The sequence below is a fragment of the Clarias gariepinus genome, chromosome 8 (assembly GCF_024256425.1).
Source record: "Clarias gariepinus isolate MV-2021 ecotype Netherlands chromosome 8, CGAR_prim_01v2, whole genome shotgun sequence".
Taxonomy (NCBI): domain Eukaryota; kingdom Metazoa; phylum Chordata; class Actinopteri; order Siluriformes; family Clariidae; genus Clarias; species Clarias gariepinus.
Genome location: NC_071107.1, coordinates 12498960 through 12515389, shown reverse-complemented (window position 1 = coordinate 12515389; position 16430 = coordinate 12498960). Strand labels below are relative to the sequence as shown.

The window sequence follows — 16430 nt, the reverse complement described above, 5'->3', positions numbered from 1 at the left end:
CAATTTAAAGCTTTTCTGGTATTTAACCTGACTTCCTGCAAGTAGACCTTTTGTCTGCCTCAGTCCCCTGTAAAACAAAGCTCAGTCCTGTTATTCCTTCATACTGGGGGCATTGTGTCTAATGACAGCTAGCAGAGGTCATTTTCAAACCTGTGGTTCATTTGCACTAGCCTGAATCATTGGACCAAGTTTGTAAACTCTGTCTGTTTGCCCCTTTGTTGAATTTAGTTTCACACAGAAGCAAAATTGACCAAGTGAACCAAAATGCATCATATAAGAACCTTCCCTCCACTCACCCTCCAGTGATTTAATGAGTCTGGGACATAAAGAATGTAAACAGAAAGTAGAGCTGTAGTCTGTAGGGGCGATTTGTTCTCTGTGCTCTACAGCATTGAGAAACTGCACAGTTCTGAGTCAAAAAGGGATTGAGTATTGGATATTTACAACATGTTAACAAGACACGTTCAGTTAACATTCAAACACGCAAAGTGCACCAACTTGCAGTGTACTCATTATAATTGGTTCGTATCATGCTCTTTCCATCAACAATTTTCTCCAGAGCTCTTTTGGGACTGAACCAGGACCACACCCAGAAAGGGTCTCAGTGTAGTCTCTGTGCTGTGTTCGCAGCTGCTCAAATGAACAGAATCTAATTGTAGGGCTAAGGCAGCCTGTGATGCACTTTGTTCTGACACATTTCTATCACAGCCTGTATTAACTACATCAAGTACATTAACTAACAGCATTGTTACATTATCTTTTCTGTAGCTCCCCTTGCACATTGGGAGGTAATGACACTTGCCAGTTCACTAGCTGTCCTTGCATGGACTACTTTTGGTATGTACCAACTACCCCATACCAGGAACACTCCGACAAAACCTGTTGTTTTGGAGAATGCTTCAAGCCTGTCATATAGCCATCACAATTTGGTGTCAAAGTTGCACAGATCTTTATGCCTGCCCACTTTTCCTGCTTTCAACAAATCAATTTCGAGAACCGAATGTTTACTTTGTGTAATATTTCCTATCCCTTAACCCAAAGAAAACACACAGAACACAAGGAGAACATGGAAACTCCACACACACAAACCTGAGGCAGGAAATCGATCCTCAACCCTGGAGACACTAGGCCACAGGTCTAAGCACTACACCACCATGCCAACATAGGAAACTCTTTCAGGGTAATTAAAAAACAATTAACAAATAAGAACATATTACATGTAGACTAACAACAACAACAATAATGATGATAATAAGTACACATTTTAATAGGCTTGTTTTTATAGCAATGCCTTATTTTCATGCAGTCTGTGTTTCTAAGTACATTCGACTATATATTTAAATGTTGACATATGTAGCATTCAATCACAATGTCTGTGTAAAGAATTTCACTCAGTATCACAAATTCACAACGATTTTCTTTTTTTTAATTAATCATGTAAAGGTTAAAAAAAAATCCACTGATGGATTAAAAAAAAAAAACGTATTTGAAAAATTTCTTGCCTAAAAAACAAACATTAAAAAAAAAATTCATGTACTCAAATTGTATAAACATAATACATTAGCTAAAAACACCTACATACTAGTAAGGCCTAAGTAAAATTTGAGTTTCCAGTCTACCTTATTGTATATCCTATGCATCAGTATACTGAACAAGTGCATGTTTTTTGTAGGGAGGGAGCAGAAATTACAGGAAGTTGGCACTTGTATCAGTTGCCTTATTGATGTTGAACTGAATATTGGAGTCAGAGGATTTAAGTACATCTGGACCAGTGTACTGGGCTGGATTCTGTAAGAAGAGAAAAGGAGAGAAAGAGAAAATGAATATTTTCAAACCTGGTATTCATTTTGAATTCATCAAAGCTTCTACAAACTAATTCAACAAAACTTCTACTCCATCACTGAAATCACCAGTACATCCTCTATGCCAATTACATATGACCTATGAATACAGTACATAGACCATAAAACAGTTGGTTCATTATCCATTTGGTACAGTGTCTTCAACCATCAATAATGTTCATGTATTGAACAAAAATGCCCCTAAAGAAACATACGGTATATAGGTTAGGTACAGTTTTGTTTTTTAAAGCACCATACACACACGTACGCGCACACACGCACACACACACACGGGTATTAAACCCTCGACCCTGGAGGTGCAAGGCCGCAGTGGCTATGCCATTATGCCGCCTGCTATGACAACATGTGTCAAAAATATACTTTCCCTTTTTGTACACTACATGTGGAAACATAATTATTTGATCCCATGCAGATTTGTAAGTTTGTCCACTTACAAAAAAAAAAAATAATAATAATTATTATAACATTTATGCTAAAAGAGACAGAATATTAACCAAAAATACAAAAAAAAAGCACACAATACAAAGTTTATAAACTGAGTTGCATTTCAATGAGTAAAATATTTGATCCCCAAGCAAAACATGACTTGAACTTAGTGGAGAAACCCTTAATAGCAAGTGCGGAGGTAAGCCGTTTCTCGTCTTCGACCCATTTTTAGAAGGCTCCTTATCCAAGATTTAGGACCCAAGGTGGCAAAGTCAGCCTGTATCTTTATTAGAGAAACACCCCCATGCATGATGTTTCCACTTCCATGCTTGACTGTAAGCATAGTGATCTTGAGGTCATAGTCAGAATTGTTCGATTTAATGCCAAAGAGCTAAATTTTGTTATCATCTTACCACAGAAGTCTCTCCCAATCCTTATCTGTTCACCGTCACTTGGGGCACACCTGAACACGTGTCTTCTTGAGGAGGGGGACCTTGCAGCGCTGAAGGGTTTCAATTTATGGTGGTATATTGTGTTAACAATGGTTTGTTTGGTGACTGTGGTCCCAACTGCCTTGCATTCACAAGTTCCTTCCATGTAGTTCTGGGCTGATCTCTCACTATCCTCATGATCATCCTTAACCCTTGAGGCAGAATCTTTCATGGAGTCTAGACAGAGGCCGATTGGCAGTTACTTTGTATTTCTTCCATTTGCGAATAAAGTCTTGCAGGTCTACAATCTTGTCCCTGATGTCCTTTGACAGCTCTTTGTTCATGTGTATAGTGTGGTGAGGTTTGAATGAAAGATAAGAGATTCTGTGGTGATTGTTGTTAGGAGCACTGTTTTAAATTAATTTGTGTACCACATGAACACATAACCAGCCTGTGGGGGCCAGAATTATTTTTGTTAGGGGTTCAAATACTTATTTAACTAATTGAAATGCAACTTAATTTATAATATTTCTATAATGTGTTTTTTCTGAATTTTATAAGATGGAAGAGGAACCTAAAGTTCTCTGGATAAATAAACCCATGATAAAAATGATGATAAAGACCCTTTGTAATATTTCTTGGTAAGTGGACAACCTTACAAAATCTACGGGGGATCAAATAATTATTTTCCCCACTGTCAACATTACATACATATTTTATAGTTAAATTTATTTATTGTTATAAATCCTGTGGCATTACTATTATTATTTTTAAATCCAGTGGCATTACTTTGAAGTTGGTTCCCTTTCACTATCTAAAATAAGTTTTTACTACTTTACTATAACAGACACAATTCAGAACCATGACATGTTGCTGCCACTGACTTGCTTGGTATTTAACCTTTTGCTGGTCATGTGAGCTCAATGTGAGCGTTTGTGGACAGTTATATATGCACCTGACCAGTAATTTGATAAAAATCTGTTGTTGAAAATGTGGCATATTATTATGATATACATTATTATACTCTATAAAACATTACATGAGTAGATGTCTGATTGTTTCAAACTTTTGGTAACGGGCGTGGTCAAAACAGAGAGAGATCCCTCCGAATAGTAAATATTATATATTTTATGCACTCCAAAATAGGCAATGACTATGGCAGAGGACTACAATAGGCATTTTAACTGCACTTGTTTTTCACGTCACTGAACTGCATATTTATGGCAGACATATGTTTTAATTTGAACCTTTTAGTATAATAATCAAACATTCTTTAGTACAGAGTTCAGAGTCACATGCGCGCCCACGCACGCACACGCACGCACGCGAACGCACGCACGCACTGAATGAAGTACCTGAGGCTGTGGAGGTGTGAGGAGTGGAGTTGTAGGATTTACTTCTGCGTTTACTGGCTGAGGGCCAGAGGGAGCATTATACACAACTGGAGAAAAACCCTGCAAGTACAAAAACAGGTACAAAAGAGGAACACTTTTTATTTTAGATATTTGAATCTAACCAGAAAAAACTACAACAGAAGGACAGAGTAAGATATCAACAAATGAAGCAGGATCTTACAGCGGGACCAGGTTGGTTGTAGGGAGCACCACTCCACTGAGGTGGCTGAGCTGGATCAAAGCCAGATACAGGAGGGTAAAGGGGATTCTGGTTGCTGTGATTGGGATCAAAGGCCTAAAAAATAAATAAATAAATCCATTGATGAGCAAAGATGGAAGGTCACGGATTATGCTTATTTTGTTACTGTACTTAAGTACATATTTTACATATCTTTACCTTACATGAGTAGTTTTATTAGAGGATACTTTTTACTTTTACTCTGCTACATCTCACAACAAATAAATATCCTCCTACTTAACTACATTTATTGCCTTGCAAAATCTAACCACAGTGTAGCATTTTAAGTAGGAATTTCACCACCTGCTAAATATTACGCACAATAGCAAGACTTGCCTTTCCTTCAAAACATACCTAATAATGCAAGCTGTTGTTCTAACATACACAAGTAAAGAATTTGCCCATTTTGCCGATCTCTGTTGACAAATCATTTCAGACCTGTCTTATTTACATAAATTCAATACATGGAAGAAAATATTGAATATATAAATTGCCACCAAAAAGTAAATTACAAAACTTTATTTTGTGGTGCATGTGTGTCTTACAGGGTTAGGGAGAATAGTAGGTGATGCTGCAGGATATCCACTGTAGGGTGGTTGAGGTTGAGGAGGAAATGTAGGATTAGGAGGAGGGTGAACAATATTCTCCCCTACAGTGGGGTAACCAGGAGTATAGCCCTGTAAAACATTAGCACAGGCACAGATGTAAAGCTGTACAAGCATTGGCACTTGTTTAACTAGATATAAATATAAGATTTTAAAAAATATGTAACAAACAATAAGGATAATGAAATTAAAACTTTTCAAACCGTGAGACATTTATTTCTACTGCCTCATAGAGAATAGCATGGCTTACATCTGATTCTGAAGAGCATCCAGGAAACTATTACTCCTTTTTTGCAAAAAATTAAATATGGTGAAACACTAAAACATTACTTTTTATGTACTAATATCTGTATACCCCTTTCTAGTGCACACATGCATAATGTAAGTCTAATGCATAGTAGTAATTAGTAGTAATTAGTGGCTGAAGTACTAAATTTCTAAAATGACTTTTACAAAGTCCTGTCCTGTGTCAAGTGCAGGTGTTACCGGCGTGGGGTTTGCTGGTAGGCTGACGTAGGCTGGTGGAGGCCCAGGAGGAATCACTTGGCCGTCCAACTTCACAGTGGTGGTGTTTGCGGTAGTGGTTTGGCCGCTCTTTTTACAAATTCTCTTTCTACAGCAGCAGCAAATGCAGGGTGGTATACCAAACAACAGCAGAAGGGCTGCCAAAGGACCTGCACCAATCCCTGGATGTTTATCTACAGAGAGAGGAAGTAGTAGAAGAGGGGACAAACAACTATTCACTTACTCTCACTCATTCTCTATGTTCTTTATTCTGTACAGGAAGCCTAGGGCCATATTTACTAAATGTCTCAGAATAGGAAATCAACACTTAGTGGGCAAAAATTCTCAGAGTGACTTAATTTTGGCGTTAGATTTAGGAGTAGGAGTAAAAGCAATTTATCAACATTCTTGAATTAGGAAGTCACTCCTATCTTCACTAAAATGTATTAGTGGTCCGAAAGTGTCCTAAAAGATTAGGAGTAGCAAGGAAATGGCAGTGGTGGCTCAGGGAGCTCAGGCACTGAGCTACTGATCGGCGATTCGATCCCCAGCTCCACCAGGTTGCCACTGTTGGGCCCTTGAGCAAGGCCCTTAACCCTATCTGCTCCAGGGGCGCTGTATCATGGCTGACCCTGCACTCTGACCCCAGTTACACTGGGATATGCAAAGAAGGAATTTCACTGTGCTGTAATGTATATGTGACAAATAAAGGCTTAACTTGAAATAGCTTTCAGGCAGAGACATGCATGGAGCAGAGGCGTTTTATTAACACAGAGTGCCAATAAATATGTAACTTTGACACAGTCATGATTTGGGTTTGTCACAGCCAACAATGTCAGAAATAATAAATCAAACTTTCCAGCACCATATGAAACAATCGCAAAAACATGCACATGAATGTAGCTTCGCTGGTTTCCCTGGAGTTGTGGGGATCTTTGCAAATATTTGCCCTGAGCACCGACAAGTAGGCTTATGTGAACCAAAAACGTTATAGCAGGATCTCAAGTGGTTATGGATGCAGCATGATCATACAGTTGATTTAGTATATACATGTATATTTTTTAAAAATTTTTTGTATTCAATTATTTGAAAGTTTTTGAGCAGCACTTTATTACTTCATTAATGGCGTACCTTCAATTTTGCACTCCTTAAGGTATGTGTGGCAAACTAATATGTTGCATCGACTGCATTGCTGACGACTCACTATCTTTAGAGGTAAGAATAGAGAAGAAAATTAATTAAAATATTTCTTTACTTTTTACTACCTCCTCTGAAAAACAAAGCAGTCTCATCTCTCTAGTCTGACTTTATTTTTGAAAACATTTTGATCTGAAACAGTTTTCATTCAAACAGTCTGATTAGGATAAATTCATACACATAGGCATCTATCGATTTTGTCTGTGGACAGCTTTTACACAAGTGGTGCTGATTTCTCTATTTTGATTATCCACAGAAATGCAAATTTAACATGTTTATGGGCATTAAATAGCTGTTTGGAGTTAGCTAACTGAAAGGAAACATGGCCCTAAATGGAGATCTCTCAACTGAAACAATAAAAATAAATTGTTTTTAATTCCTTCAAGAAGAAACCTCAACAAACAATAAACCTTTGTTGATCCCAGTCAGCCATGTCTAACATTTTGGTGCAAGCTTATGGAAAACATATGGATAGATTTAAGAGAATGTTAAAGTATCAGGGAAAGAGTCTTAGGTGAAACAAGAAAAGGTGGCCAAAGAAAAAGTGTTGATGGTTGGATGAAAGAGATATTGATGGCCGATCTACATTAACTTCTGCCTGGTGCTGTTCTAATGTAACATGAAAATGTCTGAACAAATAAACTAATTAATAATTGGTAGATGAAAATAGCTGTTATGCTAATTCTAATACATTTACAAATATTAATTAATGTACCCTCTCAAATAAACAATGACCCTCTCAAATAAACTAAAACTAATTAGTGAAAACTATTAACAACTAGTTCTCCACTTATTTATGATATGCGGTTGCATGTTAAGTAAAGTGGGAGGGGAGATAGCAATCATTATCTCAAAAGTCAGTGCATAAAATAACCTCCACCCTTATGGGAATTATTTCTAGTAGATTCTGAAGAATGGCTTTGAAGCTTTGCCCATTCAGCCACAAGAATATTAGTGAGGTCAGGCCGGTTGGAAGGCCTTGCGATTTTTCGGTATTCCAATTCAGCCAAAATGTGTTAATTGGGGTTAACGTCCGGTATGTGTATGCCACTCTTTCTTCCCAACCAAATTTGACAAATCATGCTTACTTTGTGCACAGGGGCTTGTTCAGGGTAAAAGAGGTTTAGCCTTTTAGGTTGCGTTGTGTGCTTCCACATAGTGGCAAAACTTTCGAAACAAAAAAAACAACAACACAAAAGTCTGTAACGGTCAGATGTCCATACTTTTAGCCATTTAGTAAATGTGTGTCTCCATGAGTGGTGTTCTTAACTGTGGTATAACATGATCCGGGCACATGTTCACCTCCAGCAATAAATAAATATATTGTGGTATTTTATAGAATTTCAGAATCTCACACACACACGGAAATTTTTGGGAATGTCAATAACCGTAATCTGCATGTCTTTGGACTGTGGGAGGAAACTAGGGTACCCGGTGGAAACCCACCAAGCATGGGGAGAACATACAAACTTTATAAATGATGGCTGATGATTTCGTAAGTAGGAAAAGCAGGTAAGTAGTTCGACTTCTTTGGTGCCAGATATGCTCCTTCAATTAACAACTTTACATTTTATAAAAATCTAGGTACGGATATTTAAAAACTCCAGGTGGAAACTCACCAACCAAGTTCATAAAGATGAGGTTTGCTGTGCGATTCAGACGATCTGTGAGCGTGTAGTTGCCCACATCTGATACATTGACGTTGAGCACCTCAATGTTGTAATCAGTGACCCGGATCCGACCCAAGTAGTCAGGGTGCGAGTTGCCCACAGGTGATCCATGCTTCACCAGAGTCAGGTTGAAATCTTCGTTTGAAAAATGTAGTGTGGCGTCATTCCTCCTAAGATCACCCAGGGTAATTTTAAAAGTTTCACCAGCCACACAATCCTGGGAACTCCTTTTAGCTGCCAAAGCCATTAACAGAGGTAGTATTAAATTCTCATTTAAACATGATATTTCTACAGAGGAAATGCGTGTATGGTATATAAAATGGGATAAACACGAAAAAATATAAAACAAAGTTACAAAGAAAACTGGCATTAGAGGATAGAGCACATCACTTACTCACAACTTTCACCAAATAATCAGCTAACTTTTTTCCCCAGAAGTTCACCACGGTGTAGATTCCTTGATCATCAAATGTGACAGAATAAATTATAAATTTTCTGTCATCATCTCTTCCTGTTACTACTCCCCTTTTGGGCGAAGAAAGCCTGGACCACAAGACATCCTGTTTTGTTTCATCTGGAGAGGTAAACTGCAATTTTTCAGCCCCAACTGGCAGCTTGATACTTAGCCTTTCACCATACATCAGTTGCTCATGATGTGTTTTAGCTGAAGTAATAGCAGCATAGGAGTCTGGAAAGAGAAAGAGAGAAAAAGTTAATACTTTACACCTACCAAATATACCTAATTGGTCCTCACATATGATACTTATGCTAACGGAATTGTATTAACATTACAGTATATCAAATAATATTTATTTACAGTTGTTGGTAATTTAACTATAAAATCTTTGACTTGGTTATTTGTAATACCCAAAACTTTAGTTTAGGCAAAAACAGCTATTCACACTACAGTACTTAGATTTTGTATAAATATATGAGAAGGTGGTATTTTTGTACTCTGAGTAATCTTTGCAATGACACTGTAGTCTTTGTAGTAACATGTTTTTAATCATTCTTAAGAATGCAAGAAAGTGAGATAAAATAAGAAAAAGAAAAAAACAAACATCCTTACATGTAACATGAACGGCCACGAGCAGAATCCAAAAGGCTTGCATTTTCTGTGGGTAACAGACATATTTAAATTGGTGCTAGCAAGAACAACATAGGATAATTCAGGCAAACATCACTCTTTTGCAATACTGCTCTGGTGGCACTGCATTTTATTTTTTTATTTTTTACCTAAACTGATTAGCTATATCATTATGACTGCCCGCCTAATATTGAGTAGGTCCCCCACTTTGCCACCAAAACAGTAATGATCTATGTGTATCTATCTATAACACTTATCTGTTGAAACCAGCATTAGGCTTTCCCTCAATTTGATCTACAGTAGCTCTTCTATTGGATCAAACAACACAGGTTTCACCTTTCTCAGGTCAACCTTCACTCCTCATGTGCATCACTGAGCTTTGGCCACCCACGTCTTTGGTGCCAGTTCACCAGTTTTTCTTCCTTGCAGTACTTTTCCTATGTCTTGACCACTACACCCTGGGAACATCTCACAAGATCTGCAGTTTTGGAGTTGGATTGGCCCTTCGCACAGTAGATATATTTTCAATATCTTGGTAAAATATATTGGGTAAAGGGGTGGGTATAGTAAGCAGCAAGTGAATCTTTTTTTTTCTTAAGTTGATGTGTTGGAAGCAGGAAAAAAAAAAAAAACAGGCAAGCATATGGATTTAAGCGACTTTGTGATGGCTAGAGGATTGGGCCAGTAGATCCAATTTATAGTAAAGTTAATACTGATTGTTATAGAAAGATGTCACAACACACAGTGCATTACTGTTGTGGTGGCAGAAAGGGGGTCCTTCTCAATATTAGGCAGGTAGTCATTATCTCATGGCTGATCAGTTATACAGTATATGCTTTTTCCCCCTCTGTGAATTTGTTTATCTGGTGTGAAATGTCTAATGGATGGCAAGAGTCTCGACCATGGCTGACTTAACCTCTCTGTAGCGCACTCTAAGCTGGGTTGTTATAGAAGGTGTTAAATTTCGAATATGGTCGGAAATGCCTTAAGGTGGAAACTTATATTGATTAAAATAGCATTCTATTCCCTGGATCTCTTCACCACTCACAAATTTGGCCCTCCATGGTACTAATTTGCATGCCTAAAATACCCGTTAAGATAAACAGAAAGGTAACATTTAAGGGAAAACAATTTCCAAAACTTGTCATGATAATTCTTATCAATTCTACAAACATTTAACCACCAGTTCTTAGAATATTACATTAAGAAGACTTCCAGACAGACGCACAGATGGATAAATGAACATGGGATTCTGTCCATTCTGTAACGTTCACTTTATAAAAATTACAAAAGTAAATCATCATTAGGATCAATTTCAGAACTAAATCTGTTCATTTCTTTGTTCCAATAACGAATGACATAAATCATTGAAATGTACAAAAAAAAATTTTTTGTATGCATTCTGCCATTGGGAATCTTGTATGAATGGATAGAAACACAAAAACATTCTGTTCCACTTACACCCCAGGCTATATATGAGACACATTACTGTTTTGAGTTGGTGTGGTTATCAGGTTTCTGGTAGCATTTTCGAATACCAGTAATGTTTTATGCAGAAGATGCATTAAGATACAAACTGGGTGAACAGAAGAGGTCATGTAAGCAATCCAGTGTTATTTATAAGCATTCAAGCACAACCAATCACCAAGATATACTGTATATATTGACCTTAAGAATTTTTTCGTACCCTTCTCAGTATTATCATGTGTACATATACGCGTAAAAAAAAAATATGCAAACTGTGTAAAAATCACAAAAAATGCCACTTTTCAATCTGATGTACAGATCTTTATGCACAGTTACTCTACTTTAATGTAAAAAAAAAAAAAAAAATTTTCACATCACCTTTTTTTTTTTTTACAAATTTTTTTTGTATTAAATAAAACATACTGGAGGTCACCTGGAGGGATTTTGCATGTTATACTACAAATAGTTTTAAGTAAACCATTTTTAATCCTCACAATAAAATTAATCCATATAGATTATTATACATTTATTGTAATTATTTGAGGTAAAAATAAAATTAATAAAGAAATCTGAAGCATCAAGTGGGATTAAAGTGCTGCAAAATTAATTGCATAAAATAAAAAAAAATAGGCCTAATAAAAATAAATGAAAAAAAAAAAAAACCCGCAATAAGACCTGTGCAATTCTTTAATCGCAAAAGGCTGCAAACTATTACAGGTAACATATGCATCGTCAGGAATATATGTATAGTTGGTCAATATTATAAGCATGTTATTATTTGTAAATAATATGCGCATTTGTTTAATAATACAAGCTTTTTTTATTTTAATAATAGTTTTTATTTTAAACATTGTTTAAGTTTTTTTCAATACTTCTGAGGTGATAAATAAATATTGGCAAACATGCCCCTTATGAGATCATTTGTGTTATTCTTTTCCAGTAGCCCAGGGCCATACATTTGAATAAAAAAAATACATTTATTAGTTACAGAGTTATTAGTTTAAAATGCAATAATATGTTTTAAAATAATCGCAATGTGATTTCTTTTTTTAATCATATCGTGCAGCCCTGGAGAGATATCACTTATCATGCATCACCATTAATATCCTTAGCACAGATTTTTATCTAAAATTGACTCACAACTCCACTCAGTCTTCCTCAGGACAACTTTAACCATAACTCCGAATTCTTAAACGCTTATTTATGATAAGGAAGTAATGCTTGTGAAACCATTACATAAGACATGGCTGGTGTTATCCATTTTTTAAGTCACGTTATGCAAACTACTTATGCAAACTACTGCAATCACGATCATTTGAACTGCATCTGAATTACACACACACACACACACACACACACATTATATATAATTGAAAAGAAAGCTTTACAAAAAGAGAGAAATTGTATGTTTTTATCGCAGCATAAACTTTAAACATGTAGTACCTTTTTATGGAGCTAAAATAAAAGTTTGATCTTGGTACATCAGTTAAGGTTTTTTTTTTTTTTTTACCTTGTTGCGACTCTTCATAACAATAAAACAAAGCAACTACTACATATCTAGAAATCACAGATTGAGACTTAAAACAGCTAACCATGCAGTCTAACCGGCTACATCCGCTTTTCTACAGCGTGCAGCAAATGTGTCGCTTGTGTGTTGCTTTTTTTCGGATTAAAAAAAAAAAAAAAAAACTTACTAAACTTGCAGACTTTTTACCGCGCTCTTCTTATAAGCCACATATTACAAAGTAGGAACAGTCTATTTATTTAACATTATACTCACCTAGGATATAAATGAGGACTGTTGAGCCTGCGGGGGAAACCAAATATATTCAAAATCCTAAACAATATAAGCAATCACCTAAAAAGAATTAAAACATCAGATAAAAAAAGACCAACCCTGTCGAGGGGAAATCTCCTTTCACTGAAAAACCCGTCCGTCCGCTTAACTGCAAACAATCCTTAGCATACCAGCAAAAACCTCGGGATTGGCCGGAGGAAATAGGTGGGGTCTGTGGGAACCTCCTTTTTCGGAGACGTGATGTCCGCTTTGATGTTTCTTTTATTTTATAAATGAACAATTAAGACGTTTAGTATTGCTTTAAATATTCATTTGGAATTCTAAAATAATTCTGCACAGCCCTAGTCTAGTCTGCTTCCATCTACATCTGATTATAAGATTAGACTGCAGACTCTACATACACACATACACACACACACGCACACACCTAACCGGCCACGCCCAATCCAGGAAATGGCGTCAATTGATTTTGAAAAGACACGTGACTAAATAATTGGCCTTCGGCGAGACGGCGCAATGAAAGAACTGATGGATCCTGTCTGGAGTTTGTAATGCTGTCGAGTTTTCTTCCTGAATAACCGACACCACTCAATGGTGGCGTTAAACAAACCTGTTTAATAACAGTTCTTCTCTTATGAGCACATTTGTATTTCACCCTGCTGTGAAACAGGACAAGGTAAACATGGCAAAAAGATTCATACAACACATGGGTTTTATAAGCTTTGCATTCTTCAGTTGTTAAGTAAAATAGATATGTAAACGTGATGACTATTAATAATCTATGCAATGTTTTATAGGCTAGAAAAACGTTTAATTATGTTGATGTAAACAACCTAAGACATTATATTAACAGAAAATATCAGAACAACTATTTATACAAACTTAATAAAAACAAAAAGATTCTGCTTGCTGATCTAACAGTAGGGATAAAAGGATTATGGTCCAGAAAATGCATTTATTTGTTATCATTATATAGTCATGATGGAGATGTCAGCTGCCTTTATATGCCTTACATTTTTTTTTTTGACACAGGAATAACAGTAAATGTAAGAGATATATTTAAGGTATAAGGGTATTGCAGTAGTTTACATAACATGACCTGTTAAACAGGGATAATAAAACTATTCTTAATAACCATTATTCTTTTTATGATTTTGCATATGTGCATTTTATCCTGTTTATTTCAGTTGACATTATTAGTGTGCATCACTGAAAAAGCCATCAATTTACCATGTGCACTATATTATCGTGTCATGAAGACTATTTGTCCATATATTATAGACAAATAAAAATATTCATATATATGTTAAAATTATGTGGACTAAGCAATTAAAGTTATTATATTGTATAAAAAAAACCCTCAATTTTATCCTTTATAAAAAAATAAAATAAAAAAAGGAGGAGGAATTCTGCTTGTAGGTAGATCTGCACTTTCTTTGCTATCAGTACATTCATAATAGAGATCTCAAGGCTAACTGCTTTTAACATTAATGAGCTGCTTAAGTTGCACAGGAACAAACCAACAGTAAATCATAATGTAGGTTCGGACATTAGGTTAGGGTAGTACGCATCTTTGTGTTACTGAAGATGGGAGCGGTGGGAAAAGCAAAGAGGGTATAATTGTGTATTGTAAATTTCTATACTGTCATTATAGGCTTGTTACTGAAGAAAAAAAAAAACACATACACACCCAACCACAATTAAGTATTTAAAAAAATGCAAGTTGTTTATCCAGGTCTAGGATGTGTTACCACCTGTCACTTTCCTAACAATTTGTCTACAATCTATTGGATTGTCAGAGTTTGTCAGTCAGTTGTGTCAGAAGATTTGTTTTTTTGTAATTAAAAATTTGTAACCCTAGGTCTAGGTCAGACTATATTTTCTAATTTGTGCTACAACACAAGTTGCATTGTAACATTGATTATCAATTATATACCATTAAACCCAGGGAGATCATTTACTGCTGCTGTGGATAGAGCCATATGGTCTATTTAAAAATACATGTGACTGCTGACCTTGTTAATTAAAAATCTGAATGATTCAATTTAAAAATCTGATGGTGCAATTGCTCTGATAGTTTACAACTGAAATCAAAACAACACATTTGTACCCAGGGCTCCAGTAACCAGTTCCTTTATGTCCTCTCAGGGAAGTTTTCCTTGCCACCATCACCTGCAGCTTCCTTATTAGTGACATCAATAAATGTACAAATGTATAAATATGTCCTTTTTTTATATATTGTTTTTTTTTTAAATTTAGGTAAAGCTGCTTTATGATAATTAAGTGTTATATAAATAAAATTGAATTGAAATATGTGGCATGATTTTCTTTAATTTTTTAATTAAAGGTGCCATATTGACTAGCCATCACATTAAAGCATAATTTGACAATAGCAAGAAAGTATGTCAGAAGCAGCTGACAATTGTGTCTTTGTACTGGGAGAGCTGGGATTTGGCTAATTCAAAATCAATGAATTAAAGACATCAGATAAAAATAAATAAATTAAAAAAAACATCAAGTTAACACAATTATTTTGTGGCACTTAATATGTTTCCCCACAGCTGTGCATGTAAAAGTTATCATTAATAATGTCAGTAATTCACTCTGCTCATTATATGTTTAATGACCTGTAGCACCAACTGCACAAAACTATGTGCATAGATTTGAACGTAGGAACTGAAGCAACCTGTTGAGGCAAGTTCCAATTTTGTTTGAATACTCTGACCTATCACGTAGAGTAAAAGAATGTTAAGTGAGCGCTTAACTGCAACAGAAGAGAAATTATGACTCGCATTTCCTGACAATATAATTGAAGTTGGAAACATGCAGGACACTATTTTTCCACTAACATATTGTTCACATATATAAAGAAAATCTTTAAGAATGCTGGAAAATAAATATATATATATATATATATATATATATATACACACACATATACACACACACACACATACACACACATTACATATATATACACACAACAGGTCTATTTAAAGTTAACAGCAGTAAAAAAAAAAAAAAAGAGACAGAAAATAATGGAACATGCATTTGCACTGTATGAAAATATCTGTGGATAGATTTTTAAAAAATACCTGTCTGTATAGATTTTATATCTATAAATGTTAGAGTAGAATATCCTCATATAGCATGACTGTTTGCAACTGAAGGAGCTGCGCCCTCTAGTGCCTGATGCTTGCTTGAACTTTAACAAGAAGATATGGAAAAAATAAAGGCAAAATAGAGGGCGAAATTATGCAAGTCAAATGTGGAATTAAGGTTTCTTGGTAATTAAGTATTTACTCCTCTTTTCCCAGACTAATAGACTATGTTGATTGAAATTTAAATGCCAATGTCATTGGTATGCAAACATAGGTACTGCTAACCATATTGTGTCATTTGCAAGGTTACTAAAATATATGCCTGAAATCATGAATTTTTTTTCCATATCCAAGGCTGAATTTCAGAGAATGTTCTACAGCACATGCTGTATACAGCCAGAGCTGGATACAGCCTGAATGCATCAAATCCAATCTGACAACACAGTAAAATTATTGATAACACTGTTGATGTTATTAAAAGTTGATTTGAATACAACTGGACCTCTATGAACACTTGTGTTAATTTTGCTGTGAATATTCAGTTTAGTCTCAAAGCAAATACATTAAAACTATTTTTTTATTGAGATTTCTACAAATACATCAGCCATAACATTAAACCCAAAAATGTTAAGCTAAATGTGTGGGTTCCC

The 16430-nt window shown here is 35.5% G+C and overlaps 1 protein-coding gene across 3 annotated transcripts; it reads right to left on the bottom strand.

Annotated features, from left to right (window-relative positions):
• Positions 1–1243: 1243 nt before the first annotated feature.
• wu:fc21g02 (uncharacterized) lies at positions 1244–13009 on the bottom strand. 3 transcript variants are annotated; one of them, XM_053501801.1, is made up of 10 exons: positions 12778–13008; positions 12662–12688; positions 9397–9442; positions 8722–9015; positions 8277–8561; positions 5443–5654; positions 4897–5028; positions 4295–4408; positions 4075–4173; positions 1244–1788 (listed from the first exon to the last, which is right to left on the bottom strand). In XM_053501801.1, exons 3-10 carry the CDS (start codon positions 9437–9439, stop codon positions 1687–1689), a joined length of 1281 nt encoding a protein of 426 aa, XP_053357776.1. In that variant the 5' UTR covers positions 9440–9442; positions 12662–12688; positions 12778–13008; the 3' UTR covers positions 1244–1686. The 3 variants fall into 3 exon arrangements, with proteins under 3 accessions (XP_053357776.1, XP_053357778.1, XP_053357777.1); XM_053501803.1 differs by lacking the exon at positions 12662–12688 and having other exon boundaries at positions 12778–13009; XM_053501802.1 differs by lacking the exon at positions 12778–13008 and having other exon boundaries at positions 12662–12756.
• Between the last annotated feature and the right edge of the window lie 3421 nt (positions 13010–16430).

Excerpts from the sequence above, each read along its gene's own strand:
- wu:fc21g02 (XM_053501803.1), bottom strand. The coding sequence starts at position 9,439 with ATGCAAGCCTTTTGGATTCTGCTCGTGGCCGTTCATGTTACAT. Across the intron at positions 5,655-8,276 it reads CATCTTTATGAACTTGGTTG|ATAAACATCCAGGGATTGGT; the intron begins GTGAGTTTCCAC and ends CTCTCTCTGTAG. Across the intron at positions 4,409-4,896 it reads CTACTATTCTCCCTAACCCT|GCCTTTGATCCCAATCACAG; the intron begins GTAAGACACACA and ends TTTATTTTTTAG.